Raw genomic sequence first — 25878 nt, forward strand, 5'->3', positions numbered from 1 at the left:
AGCGCGGAGGGTGTTATTGGATTCTGCCTCATGGCTACTGCAGAGCCCCATTAAGTTTCTGTCTATGGCTTTGGGTTAATCATGCTGTCTCTGTGAGACAGGGGGACTTGCAAGTTGTGTCCTGTGGCATGTTGGACATGGTTAGACCAAAGCAACTGCACAGGTACTTTTTCATCCAGGAGTAGGTGAAGCAAATGTTTAATACCTTAGACTGAATCAGAAGTGGCTCCCAAGTAGTCAAAGGAGAAGGTGAACTGAGAGTGATTCCTTGATTCGTTTTTTAATCGTCTGCCCCTCTTGCTCAGTGATGCTGTGTTTATGGTAAAACCGCAAGCTGAAAATATTGTCCAGTTTTTTGAGGTTTTGGAATACTTCTGTGAGCATAAACTATCCATGTATTGTCAATATTTCCAAGGAACTGATTGATGAACATTTAAAAAGGCTGTATTTAAAGGGGAGTCATAAAACACAAACACAAAGAAAATGTCCATTTCAAACCAGGCTCCCTGAAACTGACCTTTATCAAAATAAACGGAAAACTGTCTAGTCTTTGCTGTGATCCAGATATGTTCATTCTTTAACCAGTTAACTGTGGACTATTGAAAAAAAACACATGTTCGATTTTAAACAGATATTTCAGAAGTGACCTGTAGTATAGTTTATACCAGGGGTGGATTTATTCTTACAGCCAATACATATGCACCATATATCATGGATGAATTATTCATGAGCAAAGTTTGATGGATTTCCTGTTAACTAAACTATGCTATTTGGGGTGTTGCATATCAGTGGGGCTACTTAACCATGTTAGTCTTGCTTATCACTAGTGATATGGTGAAGCAGCTTGCCACTGGATTCTATGGAAGGTTTCCTGTACTGGGACTGGGATCTCCCTCCCCTCTCTCCTCCTTTCCTTCCACTCTCTCTCTCCTCTCTCTCCCTGTCTCCTCCTCTCTTTTCTGCCTCTCCCCCTCTCCTTCTCCCTGCCCACTTTACGTGTCTTGTACACTCTGTCACTTCTTTGTCCTTTCTGTTCTTGCCCCTCACGCCCTGGACAGTGCCAGTGTGAAGAGGGTCGGTTGTGGTGCACGTGAACCTGAGAAGTGTCAACCAGGCGGGGGTAGGTCAGGGCTAGGGCCCGATCTGGACAGGGTCAGGACTAGGGCCCGATCTGGACAGGGTCAGGACTAGGGCCCGATCTGGACAGGGTCAGGGCTAGGGCCCGATCTGGACAGGGTCAGGGCTAGGGCCCGATCTGGACAGGGTCAGTCTTGTGCCCGATCTGCACAGGGTCAGGACTAGGGCCCGATCTGAAGGCCAAGGCATGGCTAAAAACTGCGGCAGTTCTTGGTCTTTGGCCGTACTGCAGTAGCCTGAGACCCTCCTGACCTTTTGATCCCAGCCGTACAGGTTGATGAGACCACAGGTGCATGTGGCCCCAGACCACCAGCGTGATAGCTGTGCCAAGAACAACTCCCTCTCCTCCCTCTGTATAAATCTCTTCTTCCATTTCCATTTGACTGTGTCACTGTGTGCATGTGTGTGTGCGCACACGTATGTGTGTGTGTGTGTGTGTGCGCATGGCAAGTATGGTCACCAAGGTGACCGATTATGGGATTCGGTGCTGTCTAGCCTGTAGTCAGGCCTGCAGTGACACACCGGGCTTTGTGGAGAGGATGCATGTGTTTGAGTAGACGTGCATGCCTTGTTGAATCGGGTGTCTGTCATGTCTTTACTCTCAGGAGTAGGAGGGATTTTAACTGTGGGGGTGATCACGGCATTACGGCTGGGCCCCGAGGCAAACACACACACACACACAAGCTCGTACTCTGGTGCTCACACATCCTGCTGGATCCTGCTGGTTCATGTGCTGGCCTTGAGACAGAATTAGCATGTCCACACAGGCTGTCTGATGGGCTCTGAGCTCGCTGGGCTGCCCCAGAGGTGATAACAAGAGGCTCAGGGGTCTGTTGCTACGACGATGTACCCAAGGGTCAGATGCTGTCTTTCTCTCATTACGTAGTCCTGCTTTTGCTGCTGACAGTCACATCTCTGACGCAGTTATGCTGGTGTGTTAAGACCTCAAGGTTTTGGTCAGATTATCTACCTAAGCACCAAGTGGGGTGTGTGTGTGTGTGTGTGTGTGTGTGTGTGTGTGTGTGTGTGTGTGTGTGTGTGTGTGTGTGTGTGTGTGTGTGTGTGTGTGTGTGCGAGCGCTTGTGTGCCTGCGTGTGCGCAGACTCCAACATGCGTGGGTGGCGCTGTACGGACTGCCAAACATGGTTTTATTTAGCATCACGCTCCGCACTGGAAATAACCAGCCAAAATCCGCTCCCTCTCAACTAGCCAAAGAATGCAGCAGCCCTTCTGTAAAGACGGAGGGATGGAGGGATGGAGGGATGGAGGGATGGAGGGTGGTTCTGCTCCTGTACACAGGAACTCTCCAGTCCCCACATTTCACACCGCGTGCTTGGAGCCCCCGAGATCGTCCCCCAGTGTTCTGTGGGCACTGCTGAATCACGGTCCAATAAAAGTAAACCCCCCCCCCCCCCCCCCCCCTGCTCAAAATAACAGCGCACCAAACAAAACCATCGGTTATGCTGTGTGAACGCACGGCGAGGTGACTCGCTCGCGGCGTGTCGACGTGCCCGTTGCTCTTGTGCGCATCGTGATGCGTCCTCCGTTTGTGGGGGGAGGGGAGAGAAATGGGCGGCGATGGGGGGGGAGGCGCAGGGGCGGGGTGGTCTTTGTGGGCGGGGCTACATACCTGAACTCCTGGCTCGGTTTGTTCTGATTGTTCTGAGGATAATGGGCCGCAGAAAAACGGAGGGAGGGGGTGGCAGAAAGGAAAACTCGGGGGTGGGGGGCATAACGGGCCAGTTTTGGACCCATAAGGGTGGGAGGACTCACGGGTCACTTAAAACAATGGCAACCCCTTTGGAGAACGACACTCCCTTCTCCTGCTCTCATTCAGGTCCTGTTAGGGTGTACAGGAAGGGGGGGATTATGTGGTTCTGTTGAGGCTTAATTAAATGTGGAGACCGTGAGTGGGATCAACACACTGCTATTTATTATTTGATTAGAATCTACAGCTGTGAAGCGCAGGAGCGTTGGTTGTGAATTGCTCCACGCCGTGAACTGCTGTATTTGAACAGCGGGTGATCGGCGTGCCCGTACCTGGAGTTTGCCCTCGTCTGCCGCGTGTTTCCGTGTTCCTTTGACCCCATTCAGAATGGCTGTTGAAGTCTCTCAGATGCCACCTTTTAAGCCCTGACAACAATGAACAACATGAAACAGAATCACGGCGGCACGGATCAGAGAACACAAAGCGTGCTGTATTACTGTACGTTAGCACGATGTACGGACCACATGGTAAAGTTCTCACAGATTCCCAAATCCTAGAATTCAGTACTGTTTACCATGTTGCTTTGAACACTCTTATGCGAGGGAGAAATCATTAGCCTAGACGTTAATTAAAGCTGTAATGATTAGTCAACATTACTGGCATAAAAAAGCAACTAATGAGAATTTTCATACTCAGCTTTTTTTTTGTGGCCAACTTGCTGTTTTGAAAGGATGGTGCAACTTGAATAATTAATCGTTCACAAAATGGCGGCCTCAGTGACGGGCTGGCCTGCGTTAGGGTTGGACAGGGGATCTCCACGGTCACGCTCACACTCTCATTCAGACGGAGAAAGTGCCGTCTAGCCTTTAACTGATTTTGGGCTGGAGCAACTATATCATGAACGCCTGATCGCTCGCATCAAGCACGGAGGAAAAACGATGATGGGAATGAGGGAGGAGCCCTGAGATAGACCGTGGTCTGCCCTCAAACGTGTCGTTCTCCTGAGGTGAAGGATGCTACGTTAGCATCAGGGATTTATGGCCCAATAAAGGTCCGGAGCTGAGAGAGTGGAGGTGTAACAGTATGAGATGGAGACGGATGTGTCTGTAGCCGACAGGTAAAGCAGACATAACAGCTCGTGGCACCACAAGCTCTGCACACATACCTCAGTCCATGGGCGCTGCACCAGTGTATTGATTGTTACTGATGATGATTATGTCTAAGAAAAACCAGGCTGTTAGTGACTGGGTGATTCTGTGAAGTATAAAGAGTTTGAGAGCTGAGGTGTCTTGGGATACAGCATCCTGCGTGTCCTTCTTAGCTCGGTGTCGGTCCCACAGAGGTCCGTGGGGTGGTGGGGTTGGTCTGCTGCTGTGTGTCTGTGGTGGTGCTGTGCGGGTTAGCTTGTCTCTCCCACTGTGTGCACTCTTCTCACAGCTGGACCTCACAGCAGGTCCACACACACACACACACACACACACACACACACACACACACACACACACACAGGGTGCTAGTGTGGTCTCTCACACAGAGCTCCTCTATAAGTGCTACTCCTCATAATAAATTATTCAGCCCTTCCTGTCTCTTACCCCATGATATCTCTCTCTCTCTCTCTGTCTCTCTCTCCATCTCTCTCTCCCTCTCTCTCTCTCTCTCTCTCTCTCTCTCTCTCTCTCTCTCTCTCTCTGTGAGTGAAGGATGAATCTCTCAGATCAGAGTGACACAGGAGGAAAATGTTCCTCCTGTGTGTGCTAACACAAAGAGAAACAGGAACTGCTCTCTCTGGTTCCTTCCTGCTGTGTGAGGACACACAAAGAGAGGGACACACACACACACGCACACACCCACAGGGACACACAAGCAGAGACAAATGAAATGTAGGTGATTTTTTTTAGATGTTAATAATTCATCAGATTAGATTAAAGGATTAATTATACATTAATAATAATCATTTATGTTCACTGCTCTCTCTCTTTCTCCCATTGGCGTATGGGCTGAATTGTTTTAGCAGTAAAGCGTGATTGATCTGCACTGAGAGACACGGGATGAGACGCACACATAGTGCCAAAAGTGCCTGATCACTAACTCAGGCTGTGTGTGTGTGTGTGTGTGTGTGTGTGTGTGTGTGTGTGTGTGTGTGTGTGTGTGTGTGTGTGTGTGTGTGTGTGTGTGTGTGTGTGTGTGTGTGTGTGTGTGTGTGTGCGCATATACTTGTACATCCCATCTTCCACAGCTGTCCAATTACATGCATGGTGTGTCAGTGTCTCATGCGTAATATCATGCAGCAGTAGTATGGGAAGAGTGCAGTGTTACGCGTATGTGCACGTTTGTGTGCATGTCTGTGTGCACGTTTGTGTGCATGTCTGTGCGTGTTTGTGTGCATATTTGTGTGTGCATTGATCATTTCCTCCTGAAATATCATAGTTTACCCCAAGTATAGTAACAATTAAAATTAATCTCCATGTTGTCATATATTATTCATGTCTTCTACAGAATCCCCATCTCACAATAACATTATCAAACAGAATGATTTTTCAACATTTGATGTATAATTTAATATATGGTTTTTGACTGGCTAAAAGAAACTTGCTTCGTCCATATTTCCATATTTTTTTCTTAAAGCCTTCAGTCTTGTATTTTTTACTACTACCTTTTTGTACTACCTCCATCATATCTAATGTGTTCAACACCTTTCCTGCTTTGCTGACATCTTTATTATTTGAGATAAATTATTCTACCCCCTTTTATGGCTTTATAAAAGGCAAAGATTTCACATTCCTCTCTCTCTCTCTTTCTCGATATCTATTCAGTTTAATATTTACTGGAACAGTTTTATTGCCAAAGCTTCAATTAACATAATAAGTGAAAGATAGAATAGATCTAAACAGTTATCAGCAATCAGCAAATAGCAGGTAGAGATCATTAGACAATAATAATAATATTATAATAATAATAATAATAATAGAAATAAACTACTGATAACAGTAATAATGATTATCATAACATCAACAATACTGCTGTTTAGGACTGTCGCGATAATTACATTATCGACTTATCGTACGATATTTTTTTTTACCGCGATAATTTTTGCTGATGTCGATAATTGGCCATTGGGTTTCCGCGCACATTTGTTTACATGAGAATAAACCGCAACTACGTTAGATTTCAGAAAGGCACGCAGTGCTGCTCTCTCGCAACCCCCTCCCCCCTTAAGGGAAGACAAATCTGTGATCAGAGAGCGACATTTACCGGTTAGGAAATGAGTGCAGTACACGGAGAGCGCATGCGTCAATAACAGTGCCTCTACACACACACACACGTGGAGATGTGTTCACGAACGTATTCGAGGCTAATAGGACTCGAAATGATTCGAAATAATTAGCTTTTTATCACATTATTTAATGGTTGTTTATTATAGTGACCGTAGCGCGACTCCGCCTACCTCTGTGAACGGTGGAAGTGTTTATAGTTGCTTTTCTTTGCAGTGTTGTTCGAAACGATATGTGGTAGTATAAGAAACACCCCTCAAAAACAAGGGAATGAACATTTACCTGATGAACTTTAATGTTGCTTTTTTGTTTCAGGTTTGAAAAGTGCTGGAATTTGTTCGTTTCACAACAAATATCTATCTGATTGAACAGTTCTCTTGTATTACGTTAACAAATACGAGCCTCTTGTAATTCCAGGACGAAACATGAGAGAACGTGAAGATGTTAAGATTGGGCGTTTTGAAAATAAACATCCATTAAATAATGTGATAAAAAAGTCGTGCAACTCTGCAGGTGCACGACCTCGCGAATCGACAGCGCGCGACGCCCTCGCGCACGGGCGGAGTCACTGCGATTACGTCATTTTCGCCGCGTGGACCTTCGCGCCGCTTGAGTCAAAATATTAATATATAAATATAAACGATAAATATAATATTACCGTTTATCGCAATCATTTCTGGGACAATATATCGTTCTGAAAATTTTGTTATCATGACAGGCCTACTGCTGTTACTCTTACTTGTACATTACATTGTACTTACTTGTTACATTTATAACAGTAATCATTTAATGTTTACAGTACATTTATAACTATGATTAGTAATACGTTATTAGCTATTAAATATTATTAATGATAATAATAGTAATAGCAGTATTAATGATGAATAATGATTATAGATTAACCTGAGCATGTGATCAAGTGTCTTTATCTCTGATATCTCTGGACATCTCTCTACCTTCTGGGTCTATATCCTTCCTCACACTGGAAGGACTCAAAGTAGTCCCTGCTTCCCTCTGCTTTAGCACACACGAGAACGAACGCGAAAACAAACAGATAGACGAGATGGTCCGCGTGTCACTGTGGACAAACCTGCCTTGCGGTAGCACTGGCTTGTAATCTCACTACAGAACATGCTGGTGCAAGACGTGTTTAAACACACAGTGTGTGCTGCTGGGAATTCAGGCGAGGTGCATGTAGCTAGGCTGAAGACGTCTGGAGGAACTGGATGAGGGTAGAGATGTATTTGCTCCAGGGCTCAAAGACACACACACACACACACGTTCTGGCTGTTTAAAACTTGCTCCAGCCTGCAGGTTCGAGTGGGGCAGTGGAGGTGTAAGGGCTACAGAATACCGCCCGTGTGGCCGTGTAGCGAGGAGACGAGGTTCCTCTTCAGTGTCTCTTACACTGTTTGGCTGCAAGTGTCTCCCCTGCTGTTCAGGATTCATCATCAATGGGGAAAAAAACTGTACTGTGTCACAACAGAGACCAATGGCCCCTCCCCCCTGCACAAATGTAAATCTGGAAGGGCTCAAATAAATCAGGTGGGGGGGTTGCAAAACTAACGAGCATAGAGAACAAAGAGACAGTGGGTGGGTAGTCCTCCGAGTTCCCCCTGCTGTAGCACATCACGTTCTACCTGGGCAAGATGGCGGCGGTGCTCGTTAGCGGGACCACCGGTCTGCCGAGATCCGTCTGGAGTTCGCAAGTCCACGATCCAGCCAGTGCTTTGTTATTTTTGTTGGTGTGTTTGTTTGTATTTTGCAGAGGTTGCCTCTTGAGTCTAAGATATCCGTGTCAGAATGGGGGTGGGTGAAAGGGGGTGTCCTGCAGCCGAGGGTAAAAAACATTGTTATTGTGGACACTGAGGTGGTCAGATGCCCCCTCACCACTATGAGCGGCACGTGTTAGTGGTCCATTGTTGGCGGCAACACATGGACTCCTACACGGGCCAGAATATGGGTGCTGGGAGCAGCACGCAGAACGCACACATACTTTGCAAACGCGCCTAATTTCACACCTTTTTTTACAAGCGTTTCAATCAGCACTTCCTACAAGTTTATCCGAGAAATGTTATACAACTTTTCATATACTTATAAGCTATAACGTGTGTGTGTGTGTGTGTGTGTGTGTGTGTGTGTGTGTGTGTGTGTGTGTGTGTGTACACAAACTATACGTGTAAATCTAACTGTTTATGTAAGTGTAATAGCTTAACTGAGTTTGTGTAACATTGGTAATCAATGTTTTTGAGTGAAAATGGGGTCAAGGGTCATCCCAAGGTCTCAGCTGTCTCAGTCCTATAGTCGGGGGGGGGGGGGAGTCTTTGAGACAGAGAAGGAGGGGAAAATAAAGACTTGAGTATACGGGAGGCCATATTAGAGAATTCCTACAGTAATCTTTGTGTACACTAGTAATCTCACAGCTGTTGGCGATCTGCAGTTGGGCTGTGCTCCACTATGAGCGGTGTACCTCCGTCTGCGCGCGGTTGGAGCTCGACTACGACCGCGCTTGTGAGAGAGGACCGAAGCGTGCCGTCCACGCGCTATTTTAAGACACGGGTCTCCGGGACGCCGCTGGCCCCGCGGCCTGCTGGGATCGATGGCCCTCCTAGCTCTAATTCCGATGCTCCGTGGCGGGGGGGGGGGGGGGGGGGGGTTAAAACGAGGCGGAAGAGATTACATAAGAGCAGGCAGAACCACGGCACTCCTTGAAAGATAGAAGGCGAGAGCGAGGGAGGGAGGGAAAGAGAGAGAGAGAGATGGATAGAGCAGCAGATTCAAGGGCACTGCTGCAGTGTTCTGTGCCATGCTGACAGATTTACCTCAGGAAAAAAAAATGGTGAGGTAGGGAGGGAGGTGAGGTAGGGAGGGAGGTGGGGTAGGGAGGGAGGGAGGTGGGGTAGGGAGGTGAGGTGGGGTAGGGAGGTGAGGTAGGGAGGTGAGGTAGGGAGGGAGGTGGGGGAGGGAGATAGGGAGGGAGGGAGGTGAGGGAGGTGGGGGAGGGAGGTGAGGTAGGGAGGGAGGTGAGGTAGGGAGGTAGGTGGGGTAGGGAGGGAGGTGAGGTAGGGAGGTAGGTGGGGTAGGGAGGGAGGTGAGGTAGGGAGGTAGGTGGGGTAGGGAGGGAGGTGAGGTAGGGAGGTAGGTGAGGGAGGTAGGTGGGGTAGGGAGGGAGGTGAGGTAGGGAGGGGAGGTGGGGTAGGGAGGGAGGTGGGGAAGGGAGGTGAGGTGAGGTAGGGAGGGAGGTGGGGTAGGGAGGTGAGGTAGGGAGGTGGGGTAGGGAGGGAGGTGGGGTAGGGAGGGAGGTGGGGTAGGGAGGTTAGGGAGGGAGGTGGGGTAGGGAGGGAGGTGGGGTAGGGAGGGAGGTGAGGTAGGGAGGGAGGTGAGGTAAGTTATTCATAGCCGCCAGTAAAGGCTGAAGGAAGAGGGAGCTGACTGGAAAGAGAGTCGAGGAGGAGATGGAGGCGTCTATCGATTTAGTTTAAGGAGGGATGGAGAGAGCAGGGGCAGAGTGAGAGAGGGAGTGGAGGACGGGTGGGAGTGATGAGGAAGAGAGAGAATGCCATCTGTGATATTTGTTACATTTAAATCCCCCTCTTCAGTTCAACAATGCGTTATTGTCAGGAACGCTCCCAGTTAGATTAACACCAGAGCAGTTGAACAGAAGCGAACGGGTTAGCGTGAGCACGAGGGGAAACGACGAGAAAACGAGGTGAGAAAACGGCTTGTTTTGCAGGAAGGTTAATGGCGCAAATGGGATTTTTATTTTATTTTTTACGTAGGATTTGTAACTCGAGCGTCAGCGTCTTGCCTTATCGTCTCTCCTCTGTGCTGTCAGAAGCTGTCACGGTTCCTCCTCCTCACGTGATCAGCCCACACTCCTGTCCCTTGACACGGGCCAGTGTCCCTCCAGCGCTGCGGTGTAGATTCGCCCCGGAGACGCCACAAGGGTTTGTTGGGCCTGGAATCCTGCTCTAATTGAGCTGTGCTCGGAGTCCTCGGTTAGGCAGTGCCGGCCTCGGAGAGAGTGTAGCTGATCCCAGAACAGCCCCGGCTACCTACAGTAGGGGCAAACTTTCAGTGGCCAGGACAGACACACTCTCTCTCTCTCTCTCTCTCTCTCTCTCTCCCCCCCTCCCTCACCCCTCCCCCTGCCCAGGGTGTCTACATTCATTTAAAGCCGACGGCTCTGACCTGCTGCCATCCTGTCAGAGTGTGAGGCGTACCGCTGCTGGGGGGGGCTAGGTGCTGCTTCTCTTGCCTCATTAGCGGGGCACCGAGCGCCTCTCCGGGGGGGACCGTATGGTCGGGGGCCCGCATACCCACGGGGAAGGTGCATGCTTAAAGAAATGAAAACGTCCTGAAGCTGGAGAAAATGCTTATTTACACACACACACACACACACACACATTTTCTGTCTCTGTTTGGCGGGGGGGGGGGGGGGGTGTTGGAGACAGAGCAACAGGTGTTGGGGGGCTAATTACAGAGGATATGAGGACACAGGTAAGATGCGTCAAAGTGTCCTTGGAGAGGGTCTCGTTCATGAGTGATGGGAGGAGGGACTAGACCCGCCCTGCAGTAGCAGCTGTGCTCATGCACTCTCTGGACCAGACTACAGCAAGCAGGAGCTGAGCTAACCTCACTCTGGATTGCCCCGCCCATCTGCCTCCAGGGGGGCGGGACTCACTCTCAGTGAGGAGCTGAGGAGTGATGTGGCTACTAGTCCTCCCCACTGAGAGGAGCCCTGTGTGGAGGATCAGGCGTCTGATGAGGATGCTCTGGGTGGCCTCCCGGTGGAGGTATACAACCCACAGCCAGCTGGGAGGAGGCCCCGGGGTGGACCCAGGACACGGTGCAGGGACTACATCTCCCAGCAGGCATGGGGACGCCCCGGGGGTCCCCCAGGACGAGCTGGAGGAACCTGCTGAAGACAGACACCTGCACTCCTCATCTCCCCGTTACCATGGTACCATCGCAACCTTGAAACGGACCAAGTGGAGATGACGCCACTGATGATGATGATGATGATGATGAGATGAGGGTTGCATGTAGCTAGTTTTATGTGTGTTGACCCACATAGTGTGTGGTTGTGGGTATGTGTGAGGTTGTGTGTGGGCGTGCATCGTGTGGTTCATTCCAATTCCAGGTCTGTGTGAAAAATTAACTTCTGCAAGAAAAACAAATATTGGGACTTGGTGGATAATGATATCAGTTTCATTTCATTTGCGTGTGTGTGCATTGCCCACTCTCTCTGACACACACTGACTGTAGGTAATTATTTGCACGTTTATTGAAGGCATGGGGGGGGGTTCTGAGCCTGTAAAGGTTATGTCTGGTGTCTGGTCTCTCATGAAATCACTAAATCACAGCTTGGAGGTTTTGAATTTCCAATCTACTGATCTGTGGGGTCTCACAGGCCCAGTATCATCAGGTCTGCCTTTAGATCTGTCTGCTTCTTTGTCTCTGTCTTTTTTTAAATAGCCCAAGAATTTTATTTTCACCAAAAGATGTTGGTGCATCCTGCTTTAAATTATGTAGCAATTTTATCCTTTTGTTGTCTTCTAAGATCACGTTTGCAGCCAATTCTAACATTCACCACATTGATTTTGATGAACCATGATGGATTTATTTATTTGACTCAATAAGTCCTTTGATGCATTTATGCACAGTTATTAATGGCAAGATGGCTGTGTCAGTGGTGTTAGTGTAGTGGATAATACTGTGTGGGAGGAGCTTGTTGGATGTCCCATTTCAAAACCTTCAAGCTTTAATGTGGAATTGCCTCCCCGCAACTGAGACTGCCTCCTTCTCCTGGGAAGGCTTTCTGCAGAATTTTGCTCTGTGTGTGTGGGTATTTTTGTGGGGTAAGGCACTCCGGTGTGTCTTTGCCTGAAATCGACATTCTGGTTCATGCCGTAGGTGTTCTTTGGGGTTCATGTCAAGGCCCTGTGCAGTCTAGGGGTTCCTCCACACCAGACTCCCCATACCATGACTGGGACTGTGGCATGCTGAGACAAGACCAAGCATCCTGCACAATGTCTGAATGCTGTAGCATTAATCTTACCATCCACTTGAACCTTAGAACCAAACCGGAACCCTGAAAAACTGAACCAAACGACTATCCCTCCTCCAGGGAACATTACTGCACCACTGTGTGTGGCATTCTCCTGCGATGGGCCGAGAACCACGCCCAGATTGGTCCACCAGACTCCTGAATAGTGATGCTTGGCTGAGCGCTCCAGAGTGTGGTGGTGGTGTGTGGCGATTGTGTGTTTTAGTGGTGTGTGCCGCGGTGGTGGTGTGCGGTAGCGGTGTGTGCGGTAGTGGTGTGTGCGGCAGTGGTGGCGTGTGGTAGTGGTGTGTGCGGTGGGGGTGTGTGGTAGTGGTGTGCGGTGGGGGTGTGTGGTAGTGGTGTGTGCAGTGGGGGTGTGTGTGGTAGCAGTGTGTGTGGTAGTGGTGTGTGGTAGTGGTGTGTGCGGCGGTGGTGGCGTGTGGTAGTGGTGTGTGCGGTAGTGGTGTGTGTGGTAGTGGTGTGTGCGGTAGTGGTGTGTGTGGTAGTGGTGTGTGCGGCGGTGGTGGCGTGTGGTAGTGGTGTGAGGTGGTGACGTGTGGTAGTGATGTGTGTGTGTGTGTGTGTGTGTGTGTGTGTGTGTGTGTGTGTGTGTGTGTGTGTGTGTGTGTGTGTGTGTGTGTGTGCGTGCACATGTACTGCTACGTGGCTGAGCTGCTACTGTTCCTAGATACTTTGGAGACACATGTTATTAGGACGGTATGGTGGAATGTTCTAGGAGGGGCACCTCCAGCCCACAGTAGTAGGACAAGGTGATCCTGGCACTTTGATGAATGATTTTACACCAGCAGCACAAGAACCATCACACACTCAAGCACAGTTACACATCAATATGTGAAGCACATGTTCACAATCTCTTATCACACACACATTATACAGGAGCATTTACTGCACAACCACACACACATCCACACACCACACAGCCACACACACACACTTCCACACACACCACACTCTGCAGGGCTTCCCTGACCTGCTGACCACATCATGCTTTTACATCCTGTACACTGCTGCTACTGTGATTTATGTCTGTAATTCTCTCTCTCTTTCTCCCTCTCTCTTTCTCTCTCTCTCTCTTTCTCTCTCTCTCTCTCTCTCTCTCTCTCTCTCAGAGACTATCTTAGTGTCTCTTTCTGGCTCTCATTCTCTTTCTATCTCTGTTTCACACACACACACACACACACACACACACACACACACACACACACACACACACACACACACACACACCCTTGCCTTGGCTTTGCATGTGTTCTTTTGCTGAGCTGTGCTTGACGATGCGTCTCTAAATCGTGACCTTGCTCTCCTTCTGCTTCTTTCTTTAATTTGGTTTTTTTGTTTTCTTCTCCTGTTTGCTTTGGTTTTTTTCAGATTTGCATATCCATTCCTCCATTTGCCTTTCGCCCCTCAGAATGGCAGGCGGACCCCCCCCAGACAAATTCAGTTTCCTCTACCAGACAGACAACAGCCACAACTTAAAGAGGTCAGTCTAGTCCTTGCCACTCTGCTCCAGACCTCACCGTGCTTCACACACACACAGTGCCCTTGTGTGTGTGTGTGAGTTCGTGCGTGTGTGTGTGCGTATGTGTGTGTGCATGTGCTTCCGTGCATGTGTGTGTGCGTGTGCATGAAGGTGAGTTGACTCATTTGTGGGTGAAGACTGATCTGAGACCTGTTCTCCCACTAACAGCTTTTGCTCCTTTCCTAAATATTTCCAATATAACCAAATTGTGTGTGTGTGTGTGTGTGTGTGTGTGTGTGTGTGTGTGTGTGTGTGTGTGTGTGTGTGTGTGTGTGTGTGTGTGTGTGTTGTGTGTGTGTGTGTGTGTGTGTGTGTGTGTGTGTGCACGCAAATGCTTGCTTATTCGTGTGTGTGCGTGTGTACACGTGTGTGTGTGTGTGTGTGTGTGTGTGTGTGTGTGTGTGTGTGTGTGTGTGTGTGTGTGTGTGTGTGTGTGTGTGTGTGTGTGTGTGTGTGTGTGTACATATGTGCACATGCCACACGTGTGTGTGCATGCACATCTGTGTGCACGTGACTAATGTACTAGTGTGTATTGTGATCCCTTGGCTGAATACCCCACTGAACCCCTCCACACACGCCAACTTCACCACCATGTGACATCGGCCACACTCCATCTTACCACCTGCTATAGTCACCACCGTGTGACGTCTACAACACTACACACTCCATCTTACCACCTGTTATAGTAACACCATCACCACCGTATGACATCTACTACACTACACACTCCATCTTACCACCTGCTATAGTGACACCGTAACCACCGTGTGACGTCTACAAACATTACACACTTCATCTTACCACCTGCTATAGTGACACCATCACCACCGTGTGACGTCTACAACAATACACACTCCATCTTACCACCTGCTATAGTGACACCATCACCACCGTGTGACGTCTACAACACTACACACTCCATCTTACCACCTGCTATAGTGACACTGTCACCACCGTGTGACGTCTACAACACTACACACTCCATCTTACCACCTGATATAGTGACACCGTAACCACCATGTGACGTCTACAACACTACACACTCCATCTTACCACCTGTTATAGTGACACCATCACCACCATGTGATGTCTACTACACTACACACCCCATCTTACCACCTGCTATAGTGACACCATCACCACCATGTGATGTCTACTACACTACACACCCCATCTTACCACCTGCTACAGTGACACCGTCACCACCATGTGACGTCTACAACACTACACACTCCATCTTACCACCTGTTACAGTGACACCGTCACCACCATGTGACGTCTACAACACTACACACTCCATCTTACCACCTGTTACAGTGACACCGTCACCACCATGTGACGTCTACAACACTACACACTCCATCTTACCACCTGTTACAGTGACACCGTCACCACCATGTGACGTCTACAACACTACACACTCCATCTTACCACCTGTTACAGTGACACCGTCACCACCATGTGACGTCTACAACACTACACACTCCATCTTACCACCTGCTACAGTGACACCGTCACCACCATGTGACGTCTACAACACTACACACTCCATCTTACCACCTGTTACAGTGACACCATCACCACCATGTGACGTCTACAACACTACACACTCCATCTTACCACCTGCTATAGTGACACCGTCACCACCATGTGACGTCTACAACACTACACACCCCATCTTACCACCTGCTATAGTGACACCGTAACCACCGTGTGACGTCTACAACACTACACACTCCATCTTACCACCTGCTATAGTGACACCATCACCACCGTGTGACATCTACAACACTACACACTCCATCTTACCACCTGCTATAGTGACACCGTAACCACCGTGTGACGTCTACAACACTACACACTCCATCTTACCACCTGCTATAGTCACCACTGTGTGATGTCTACAACAATACACACTCCATCTTACCACCTGCTGTAGTGACACTGTAACCACCGTGTGATGTCTACAACACTACACACTCCATCTTACCACCTGCTATTGTCACCACTGTGTGACGTCTACACTACACACTCCATCTTACCACCTACTTCAGTGCCACAATATTTTTTCATATGCTGAGTGCCTGCAAACACACACACACACTTACACACGCATGTGAGAGAGACAAGGAAAGACTCATTACATTAGCCCTACCATTAAACACACCCTAACCACAGAACACCAACACTTGTCTTATTTCTGTTCAGCTTTTAGAGGCCCACATGATTCTTACTCCCATACATGGTGCCGTGAATACAGTCCGAGCTGCTCAGAGATCAGGGCGAAGGGGTCGAAGGTCGTCCCTCGGAGCCCTCACGTGCTGCAGAGCCTTAGTTGTACATACACAGTCATACACGTGTCATACAAGTGATGCGCTGCAGTTATATGGTAACCATGGAGCCAAGTCTTCACAGAGTTTTCCCTCCTGGTGATTTTATTGTTTATTTATTATTTTATTTTCTCTCTATCTCTCTCTCACACAAACATTCTTACATTCAAAATCACTGTCACGTGCTCTGTCTTTGTCTTTCTTTTTTCAGATGGTGTTTGGCAATAATACTTTAGGTGTGTGCGTGCGTGTGTGTGTGTGTGTAAAGTGTTTTAAGGGAATGCATTTGTCTTCGTTTGTCTATCTATTGTATTCCATGAGGACTGCAGATGATTCATAGATCACCTGTGCAGTTCTGTAGATTTGATGCATAAAACTGAAATAACACAGCCCTCTCTCTCTTTCTCTCTCTCTCTTTCTTTCTCTTTGTCTGTCTCTCTTTTTGTCTGTCTCCTGCAGTAAGAGCAGACTGTCTTCCACCATGAATCCAGTGTACAGTCCTGTTCAGCCTGGAGGCCCATATGGAAACCCTAAGAACATGGCTTACGCAGGTAAGAACATGGCTTACATAGGTAAAGACATTGCTGACACAGGTAATAACATGGCATACACAGGTAAAGACATGGCTTACACAGGTAAAGACATGACTTACACAGGTAAAGACATGACTTACACAGGTAAGAACATGGCTTACGCAGGTAAGGACATGGCTTACGCAGGTAAGGACATGGCTTACGCAGGTAAGAACATGGCTTACACAGGTAAGAACATGGCTTACACAGGTAAGAACATGGCTTACACAGGGTCTGCGACTGTGCTCAGGTGGCTTTTGGCCTTGCTTGACACTCATCTGCGACATTTCTGTTTTTCTGAAAGCAACAAATAAAAAAATAATAACAGACAATTGTATTAATTGTATTTATGAATATATATGCAGGCCCGTTGACAGTCTTGCTGGGGCCCGGGACAAGAAAGTTTCATGTGCCAATTATTAGAAATAATTCGCTTTTTATCACATTATTTAATGGTTGTTTATTTTCAAAACGCCCAATATTAACGTCTTCACGTTCGCTCATGTTTCGTCCTGGAATTACAAGAGGCTCGTATTTGTTAACGTAAGACAACTGTTTAGTCAGATATCTATTTGTTGTGAAACGAAGTAGTTACAGTTTCAAGCATTTTCAAGTACTTTAGCCTAAATTCCAGCACTTTTCAAACCTGGAACACAATGCAACATTAAAATTCGTCAGGTAAATATTTTTCCTTTCTTTTCTACGCTCCAGATTTCTGTTTACTTTAACTATCCACCACTGTATTTCCCGCTGTAGTGCGGGTACCAGCCGGCTACGGTCGGTGCTGGATCAAACCATTTTTCAGTGGGAAGCGGGGGTGTATGCACTTAATAGAAAATATGCAGATAGGTAAAAGCATATATTTTAGCCATTGAGCTTATTTTGAGTACAGAATTTTATATTAATGAAAGATTTCAAGATTATTTAAAATTATAGACTTTAAATAAAAAATAAATTGCTGGGCTCTTTGATGGGCCCCCCTGGCCCTGGGGCCCGGGACAACAGACCCGGTTGTCCCCCCCTGCCGACGGGGCTGTATATATGTATAAAATATATTAACATTAATATTTCTGAAGACTAGATTAAGGTTAACGTTATGTGCTTTATATAGTGCTCGGAGTTTTACCAAATAAAGGACTTTCTGATGCGGTTAAAGCAACTCATTTGATTCTAGCTGTATCAGATCAATGCTGTACTAAAACCAGAGTGGTTTCGTATGATGGTGTTATTAGAGGACAGACAATACTGGCAGGATTTCATATCGATTGCGTGGACAGAAACGGCGAACAATTGCACCTCTGTTGTGTAATGAAGCCAGACAGGACTCTACATCTCTCATAATTACACCAATCACATCTCCTCTCCTCTCCACTTATTAATACGCCCCTTTGAGTGCATCCGTGCGTCTGCGTGTCCGTCTGTCCATGTGCGTGTGCTCCTCTAAATATCCGCACCAGTACGTGTGGACCATTGGCTTCTGAGCCCAGCTGCTTGCCTGTCTCTATGGCAATAGTGTGGTTTTCACTGGTCTTCTGCTATAATGAGGGCCAGTGTGAATAAACCCTTTACACTGCAGTGGGAATAAGGACAGAGATCACCCACCATGCCCTCTTCCCACCCGAGGACACGCCCTCTTCCCATCTGAGAACACACCCTCTTCCCATCCGAGAACACGCCCTCTTCCCATCCGAGAACACGCCCTCTTCCCATCCGAGAACACGCCCTCTTCCCATCTGAGAACACACCCTCTTCCCATCCGAGAACACGCCCTCTTCCCATCCGAGAACACGCCCTCTTCCCACCCGAGGACACGCCCTCTTCCCACCCGAGGACACGCCCTCTTCCCATCCGAGAACACGCCCTCTTCCCACCCGAGAACACGCCCTCTTCCCACCCGAGGACACGCCCTCTTCCCACCCGAGAACACGCCCTCTTCCCACCCGAGGACACGCCCTCTTCCCACCCGAGAACACGCCCTCTTCCCACCCGAGAACACGCCCTCTTCCCACCCGAGGACACGCCCTCTTCCCATCCGAGAACACGCCCTCTTCCCACCCGAGAACACGCCCTCTTCCCACCCGAGGACACGCCCTCTTCCCATCCGAGAACACGCCCTCTTCCCACCCGAGAACACGCCCTCTTCCCACCCGAGAACACGCCCTCTTCCCACCCGAGGACACGCCCTCTTCCCACCCGAGAACGCGCCCTCTTCCCACCCGAGGACACGCCCTCTTCCCACCCGAGGACACGCCCTCTTCCCATCCGAGAACACGCCCTCTTCCCACCCGAGAACACGCCCTCTTCCCACCCGAGGACACGCCCTCTTCCCATCCGAGAACACGCCCTCTTCCCACCCGAGAACACGCCCTCTTCCCACCCAAGGCAACTGGCACTCCTGGACTTGGGTGTTTAACTACTGTGAACCCCGGTAAGCCACGTACCCCAGTAACCCCAGTCCTCCTGTACTGCAGTGACGCCTGTGAGCCGGGTACCATTACACTTCAGAAAGTGCCATACGCTCCCCCCATCCCCTCCGTAAAGTGAAGCACTGCGTTATGTCACAGTGGCGGTTGGCCGTCTCACGGTTTTCGTCACGCCCGCCATCATTGGCTGAGCTGTTGCCGGGGTCTTTTCCTCGCTCGGCCCGTGAGAGGTGGAGGGGGGCAGGCCAAGGGCGGGGTTGGTGCCGGGCCTTTCCAGGACACAGGGAAGATGCCAAAGGGAGACGTAGAGACAACAAGGGAGAGGTCAGCAGGACGGGGACGTTGACGTGAGGACAGATGGGGTAGGATTGCATCATGGGTAGGAGAGATGGTGAGGAGAGGTGTAACGTAGTGGGTTGTATTGGGGGCGTCGTTAGCGTGTCACAGTGTCCTGGTTAGTTCATGGAAATGTGCGTCTTGTCGTTTCTAAAAACACATTTCTGTTTGGTTTGTGGTTTTTCCTTACACCAGTGGATAGTGATCCTTTTGTGTGTTTCTTTAAAAGAATGGAAGTTTGAGTTTGTGAGGCCCTGTCTGTAAATCCCCTTAATCACATGGAACATGAACTTCATGAAAAACTTTGCCTCTCCATTCTACATAATCACTATATAAATGTTATTAAGTCCATGTAATCACTACATAAATGTTATTAACTCCATGTAATCACTACATGAATGTTATTAACTCCATGTAATCACTACATGAATACCCCTATATAATCACTACATAAATGCATGATCTCTACGGCCATGTTCTCTAATCCATATAAATATTATGTTACTACCTCTCCTGCTGCCTCTAGTATGTTTGTAACTTGCTGGTAAAAATTATGTTTTAACAGATACTGCTGTCCATAACTGAGAGAAACAACCACTCATGGCCTTGAGCTCACAAACTGAGCAACACGAGCTGTGCTACTTCTGTTTATTATTTCGTTACTTCTCTTGTTTTCTCCCCTATCCTCAGTCACTCTGTGTTTTCTGCTTATAACAGCAGTGTGATTATAAATACTGGTAATGTAAACACATTTATGATAAAGTTCCGATATGTACTGTATGTAATTTGGATTATGTACTTTTTCGGCATTCTGCCTGCATTTAAGAATTCCTGCCTTAAACACCAGAAAAAAGCTCCGTAATTAAAAACTGGTATTTATCATGTAATTACTGTCAGTGCACACCAGAGGTTTTTTATAGCTAGCCTGTATAAACCACAGCACAAGTCATACGCTGTTTGCAAATCATCATAATCATCATAATTTAACAAAATACGAATGGCTAATCAGTACGTGTTTTGGTTTTAAGCCATTATTATAAGCACAGTAAAAAATTAACTTGACCAGGCTTCCGCATTAATGTATACCTTAATTACGTTGTTCTGCTAATTTTCACAATACGTATTCCTAGTCGAGGTTTCCGCCAAGGTGAATTCGCGCCTTCCGTATGCGCGGCCGCGTGCGCCCCGCCTTCGTGATCCAGAGTACTGCAGGACTCCGTCTCCAGGGAGACGCGGGCCGTGAAAAGGAGTCTCTCCAAGGCCATTTCTGCTGTAGATCTTCTGAAGTATTGCAGAAGCCGCCATGATTAAATCTAACATGCTTTCAAATTGAATTTTCTTTAAACAAGTCGTAAAGCTCCCCCTGCGCGTCTGCGAATACGGCAGGTGAAGATCTGCTGTTCTTTCAGGATTTATTGCTCACCAGAATCGTGTGGCGGGTGCTAGAAATCTTGGGGTGGCATAAACTTAACAGTAAAGTGTCCAGCCCTGCCCCAACGTTGTTGAGCACCCTCCCCCCGCCCTCCAACCCCAGTGCGGCTGTTTGGAACATAAGGCTCTTACAAATGAGGTGCTGGATTGAATGTACAAAACAGCCAGGACAGGAATTGGAAGGAGAAATCATCTGGGCGTTTGAGTTGTTGGGGACTGTGAGCAGACACGGCTTTCTTCGAAATGTGTGAGGAGCTCACAAGTGTTCAGTCGCACTAGGCTCTGTCTCGTTGTGTTGTGTCTCGTTGTGTTGTGTTTCGTTGTGGTGGCGTGTTGCCGTGGCGTGCTGTGTGTCTGACAGCTCCCCTCCTCAGTATGTCTGAGGTGCAGTAGGTTCGCGCTCAGCTGACTGAGGCTTATGAGCCCAGACGAGTGGTGATGAACACCATCTGTGTCCATCCTGCTCCTTCCCCATCCTCTCCTCCCCCATCTTTCCCCTCTCTTTCCCTGAAGCCCTTTCTTCTCTCTCTCTCCCTCCCTCCCTCCCTCCCTCCCTCTCTCTCCACCCTCATGTCTCTACGTTATCATGGCAGATTTGTATTCCTGTAATACCAAAACGATTCCAGTGCCCGATGTCCCTCTGAGCGCTCGTAGAACGTCTCCGCACATCTCCTGGACCCCTGGCGTCCTCCAGCTTCTGCAGCTCTGTCTTTTGACTCTCCTCTCCTGTGTGTTGCTAGGGTACGCAGCAGGGTATCCGACCGCCGCCCCCGCCTACACACCAAGCCTCTACCAAACAGGCAGCCCAGGCTACCCTCCAGGTGAATACAGCGCTAACACACACACTCTGCACACACTCCTTAGTGCCTTTGCATTAAGGACATGCATAATCGCAGGTTTCAACTTATGGCTGACATTGAAAACTAGAAGAAAAAATGAAAATGCAGGAATTTACTCAATATATTTGGGATTTGTCTATAACATAACACATTTACTGCACATGGGCTAATTAGGAGCTTGGCTAATTATTAGTAGGTGGTAGTCGAGTGCTTCTAGGCTGGGCTGCACTATCACTCATGTCACTCTGGGATATGATCAAATTTTTGTTGCACAAAGCAGCCGGATGTCACAGGTTCTGAAATCATCAGCACGAGGTTTGGGGAGCTCACGGGGGGCTCATGAGGAATTCATAGAGGGTTCATGTGGAGTTCTTGAGGAGTTCTTGGAGAGCTCACATGGACCACAGATCTACTTGAGCAGGCTCAGAAGCAGCAGAGCAGTTCAGCTGTTGGGGGCCCCGTGCACCAAAATGTCAGATATGCACGTGGATCATGTAGTCGGTCCCCAGGGGGCCTCGGGCGACCGTCGGTGCAGGTACGGCTGTGCGGAGAAGAGCAGACGCTGGCGGGCCCTGTTTGGTCGGCTGCTTGCAGTCTTCTGCACCGTAAGCATGATGTTGGTATAAAGAGGCTTCGGAAGCCTCTCAGACTCCTGCCTCGCTGGGAGGGGCTTGAGTGAGAGAGGCGGGGCTTCCTTCCCCACCTGACAGATGGGTGCGAATAGGCGGAAGGCGAGGGTCGGGTCAGGCGTCCTGGACACCCCCGGCCCAGCGCACAGACTGTCTGCCACGTCTGAGCAAGACCCACAGGGCGCACAACAACATCACTTACCTGTCTGGCTGTGGCCTTGAACAATGTCACATGCGTCTTTCTCTCCTCTCTTGTTCTCCTCTCTCTCTCCCCCCCGTCTGGATTTTCTTGTTTTTGTCAGGAACATATAGTCTCCTGGCCATCACAACCATAAGATCCACCATTTCCTATGTGAATCCTCTCCACCACAAAGTGTGCTGTTGTTACAGTGAATCGCTGGTGCGTTTTGCCCAGTGATGGCATGCTGTTTTTACCCTAGGGGCTTTTAGGCAGCTCGGGGGTGCGCTCCCATTAGCCGTGCCTCCGGCGGACCGTACACACGGCCGTGTATCCGCGTTCAAGGCTGCGGCATTGTTCGCGCTGCAACATGGTCTCTTTGTTCCTCCGTGTGCTTGGCAACGCTCTCTGGCCGGGCAACTGTGGCGCACCGCTGCCCCCTTGTGGCGGTCGAGAGAAAGTGCGCTCTGTTGGTGAACAGATTCTTTCTGTGGTGATTGCACACATGAGTGGAGAATGTGTGCTGGGACATGTCACCGTGCCAACACACCGGAGAGCCTATGGGACAGGAACAGGACAAGAGTGAGACACAGGGAGTGAGACACAGGGAGTGAGACACAGGGAGAAGTGCACAGGAATTGCTCAGGTGACACGACACTGTACTCTACAGTGTGGTACACACACACACGTGTGCACATGCATGTACGCCCGTGCATTCGCCCCTGCGTTTGCCCATGCATGTGCCCCAGTTTGTGCTTGTGTGTGTGTGTGTGTGTGTGTGTGTGTGTGTGTGTGTGTGTGTGTGTGTGTGTGTAACTCCTTATTCTATTGTGTGTGTTGGGACAGTTGTGCTGGTGAAACCAGGCTGGCCCCAGACGGTGTCGGCCCCAGGGCCCGCCGACGGCTCCTTTGACCTGGCCGTGGACACGGGCTCAGAGAGCAGGCAGTTCCAGGCCTCCTCCACAGCGTTCAGTAAATATACCTCACACTAATACTAATACTTCACCTTATCTGACCCAATCAGCAGGGCATGTACACAGGAGCACACACACACACACACACACACACACACACAGGGCAAATATACTTTCACCACTATGTACCAGTGTACCTCAGTGTGTGTACAGACATACAGCATTGTAAAAACATGTTGCCCTGACACACTCCTGTGCTTAGGACAAACACACTTGTAGTATGTTCTTTACTCCTACACTTCTCAAACACACACACACACACACACACTTGCAACAGGCACTCTGAGCAGTGCCCAGCCTCTATGCATCTCAAACACACACACAAATTCATACTTACAACATGTCTTCTGTCCAATGAACAGCCCCTCAAAAATTCACACACACATACACACACAACTCCATACTGTTTGCCTTGATATTTTCATATCCAGAGTGACTTACGGTTTCAACCAGATGTACCAGGTACCCAAGTGAAGCGTTAGGAGTCTTGGAAACCTGTTGTAGAGAAGAACTGCTAATCTGAAAGGGGCATTTAACAAACAGATGGGAAGGATTGTACCTGCTGTGACCGGTTAGCCTAATCACAGCTAAATGATGGGGTTTAGTTTGCTAGCCTAATCACAGCTAAATGACGGGGTTTAGTTTGCTAGCCTAATCACAGCTAAATGACGGGGTTCAGTTTCCTAGTCTAATCACAGCTAAATGACGGGGTTTAGTTTCCTAGCCTAATCACAGCTAAATGACAGGGTTTAGTTTGCTAGCCTAATCACAGCTAAATGACAGGGTTTAGTTTGCTAGCCTAATCACAGCTAAATGACGGGGTTTAGTTTGCTAGCCTAATCACAGCTAAATGACAGGGTTTAGTTTGCTAGCCTAATCACAGCTAAATGGCGGGGTTTAGTTTGCTAGCCTAATCACAGCTAAATGACACGGTTTAGTTTGCTAGCGTAATCACAGCTACATGACAGGGTTTAGTTTGCTAGCCTAATCACAGATAAATGACAGGGTTTAGTTTCCTAGTCTAATCACAGCTAAATGACAGGGTTTAGTTTCCTAGCCTAATCACAGCTAAATGACACGGTTTAGTTTGCTAGCCTAATCACAGATAAATGACAGGGTTTAGTTTCCTAGTCTAATCACAGCTAAATGACGGGGTTTAGTTTCCTAGCCTAATCACAGCTAAATGACACGGTTTAGTTTGCTAGCCTAATCACAGCTAAATGACAGGGTTTAGTTTGCTAGCCTAATCACAGCTAAATGACACGGTTTAGTTTGCTAGCCTAATCACAGCTAAACGACAGGGTTTAGTTTGCTAGCCTAATCACAGCTAAATGACGGGGTTCAGTTTGCTAGCCTAATCACAGCTAAATGACAGGGTTTAGTTTGCTAGCCTAATCACAGCTAAATGACAGGGTTTAGTTTGCTAGCCTAATCACAGCTAAATGACACGGTTTAGTTTGCTAGCCTAATCACAGCTAAATGACACGGTTTCGTTTGCTACATGCAGGTTGGGAGTGTAAGGATTATATCCACTGATGTTCTGCTGATGTGTTCTTTTATACATAATTATATTATGTAAGTCATCTCACTGGTGAAGCTCCCACAGGCTCAGTCTCAAACAGGAAGACCATGTGTGCAATAAGTCATTCACTTCACTTTTGTCTGCAAATCATGTTGAGCAACCACTAAGTGAAAGTGTGTGTGTATGCGCGCGTGTGTGTGTGTGAATGACATTCTTAGTAATGTCTGTTCCTCTGGTCTCTGACAGCTGTCTGTCTGCAGTATTCAGTAAACTTTGCTACAAGACCAACATACTTCATTTGACAATGACTTCACTTTTTATGTCGGTAATGGGAGAACCGCAGGCCAGTCGCGCCTCGGGTCAAAGCCCCATGTTGGACCTCCCACCACCCACCTGTCCAATCAGCACCTAACGTTGCCCCTTCTGTGTTCTTTCCTTCCTTTCTGTTTTTTCTTCCTGTCTTTTCCTGTCGTCTGTATGTTCTCTCTCAGGATACACTGCAGGGACCCCTTACAAAGTGCCCCCGACTCAGAGCAATGGGGCCCCCCCGCCATACTCCCCCTCCCCCAACCCGTACCCCACCGCCATGTACCCCATACGAAGTGCCTACCCACAGCAAAACCTTTACGCTCAGGTAAGGCTCCTGTACAGCAGCTCGGGGGGTCCAGTTGTTCGAAATTTTTTGGAGAAGAAAAACGTAAAAAGACTCCTTTGGCATTCAGAAAGGCATGTGATGATCAGGGTGAGGCACATGTGTGAAGTTTTTATCTTTTTTTGAATCCCTTGCTGTCTGCTCCAGCCCTATATCCAGGACTACAGTTCACATTTAGTGTGAAACTACGTGGAAGAAGCCCGTCTGATTGTTGTTTCAGCTTTCTGTTCTAGATGTTTCCCACAGCATCCCAAGAGACTTCTGAAGTAATCCAGCTGGTTTCTAG

General features: G+C 48.5%; 1 protein-coding gene across 6 annotated transcripts in view; it reads left to right on the forward strand.

Moving 5' to 3' along the window:
- Positions 1 to 25878, forward strand: part of fam168a (family with sequence similarity 168 member A) — a 30115-nt gene that overhangs the window by 1842 nt on the left and 2395 nt on the right. For 2 of the 6 annotated variants that reach the window (XM_076989296.1, XM_076989306.1), the window contains 5 exons: positions 13596 to 13667; positions 16496 to 16587; positions 21539 to 21619; positions 23291 to 23416; positions 25432 to 25574. In XM_076989296.1, coding sequence (XP_076845411.1) covers positions 13597 to 13667; positions 16496 to 16587; positions 21539 to 21619; positions 23291 to 23416; positions 25432 to 25574 — 513 coding nt within the window. In that variant the 5' untranslated portion in view covers position 13596. Of the gene's footprint in view, positions 1 to 13555; positions 13668 to 16495; positions 16588 to 16643; positions 16777 to 21538; positions 21620 to 23290; positions 23417 to 25431; positions 25575 to 25878 lie in introns of those variants that run through there. The other 4 variants (XM_076989315.1, XM_076989325.1, XM_076989288.1 and 1 more) reach the window with 3 other exon arrangements.

Source organism: Brachyhypopomus gauderio, chromosome 2 (assembly GCF_052324685.1).
Source record: "Brachyhypopomus gauderio isolate BG-103 chromosome 2, BGAUD_0.2, whole genome shotgun sequence".
NCBI lineage: Eukaryota > Metazoa > Chordata > Actinopteri > Gymnotiformes > Hypopomidae > Brachyhypopomus > Brachyhypopomus gauderio.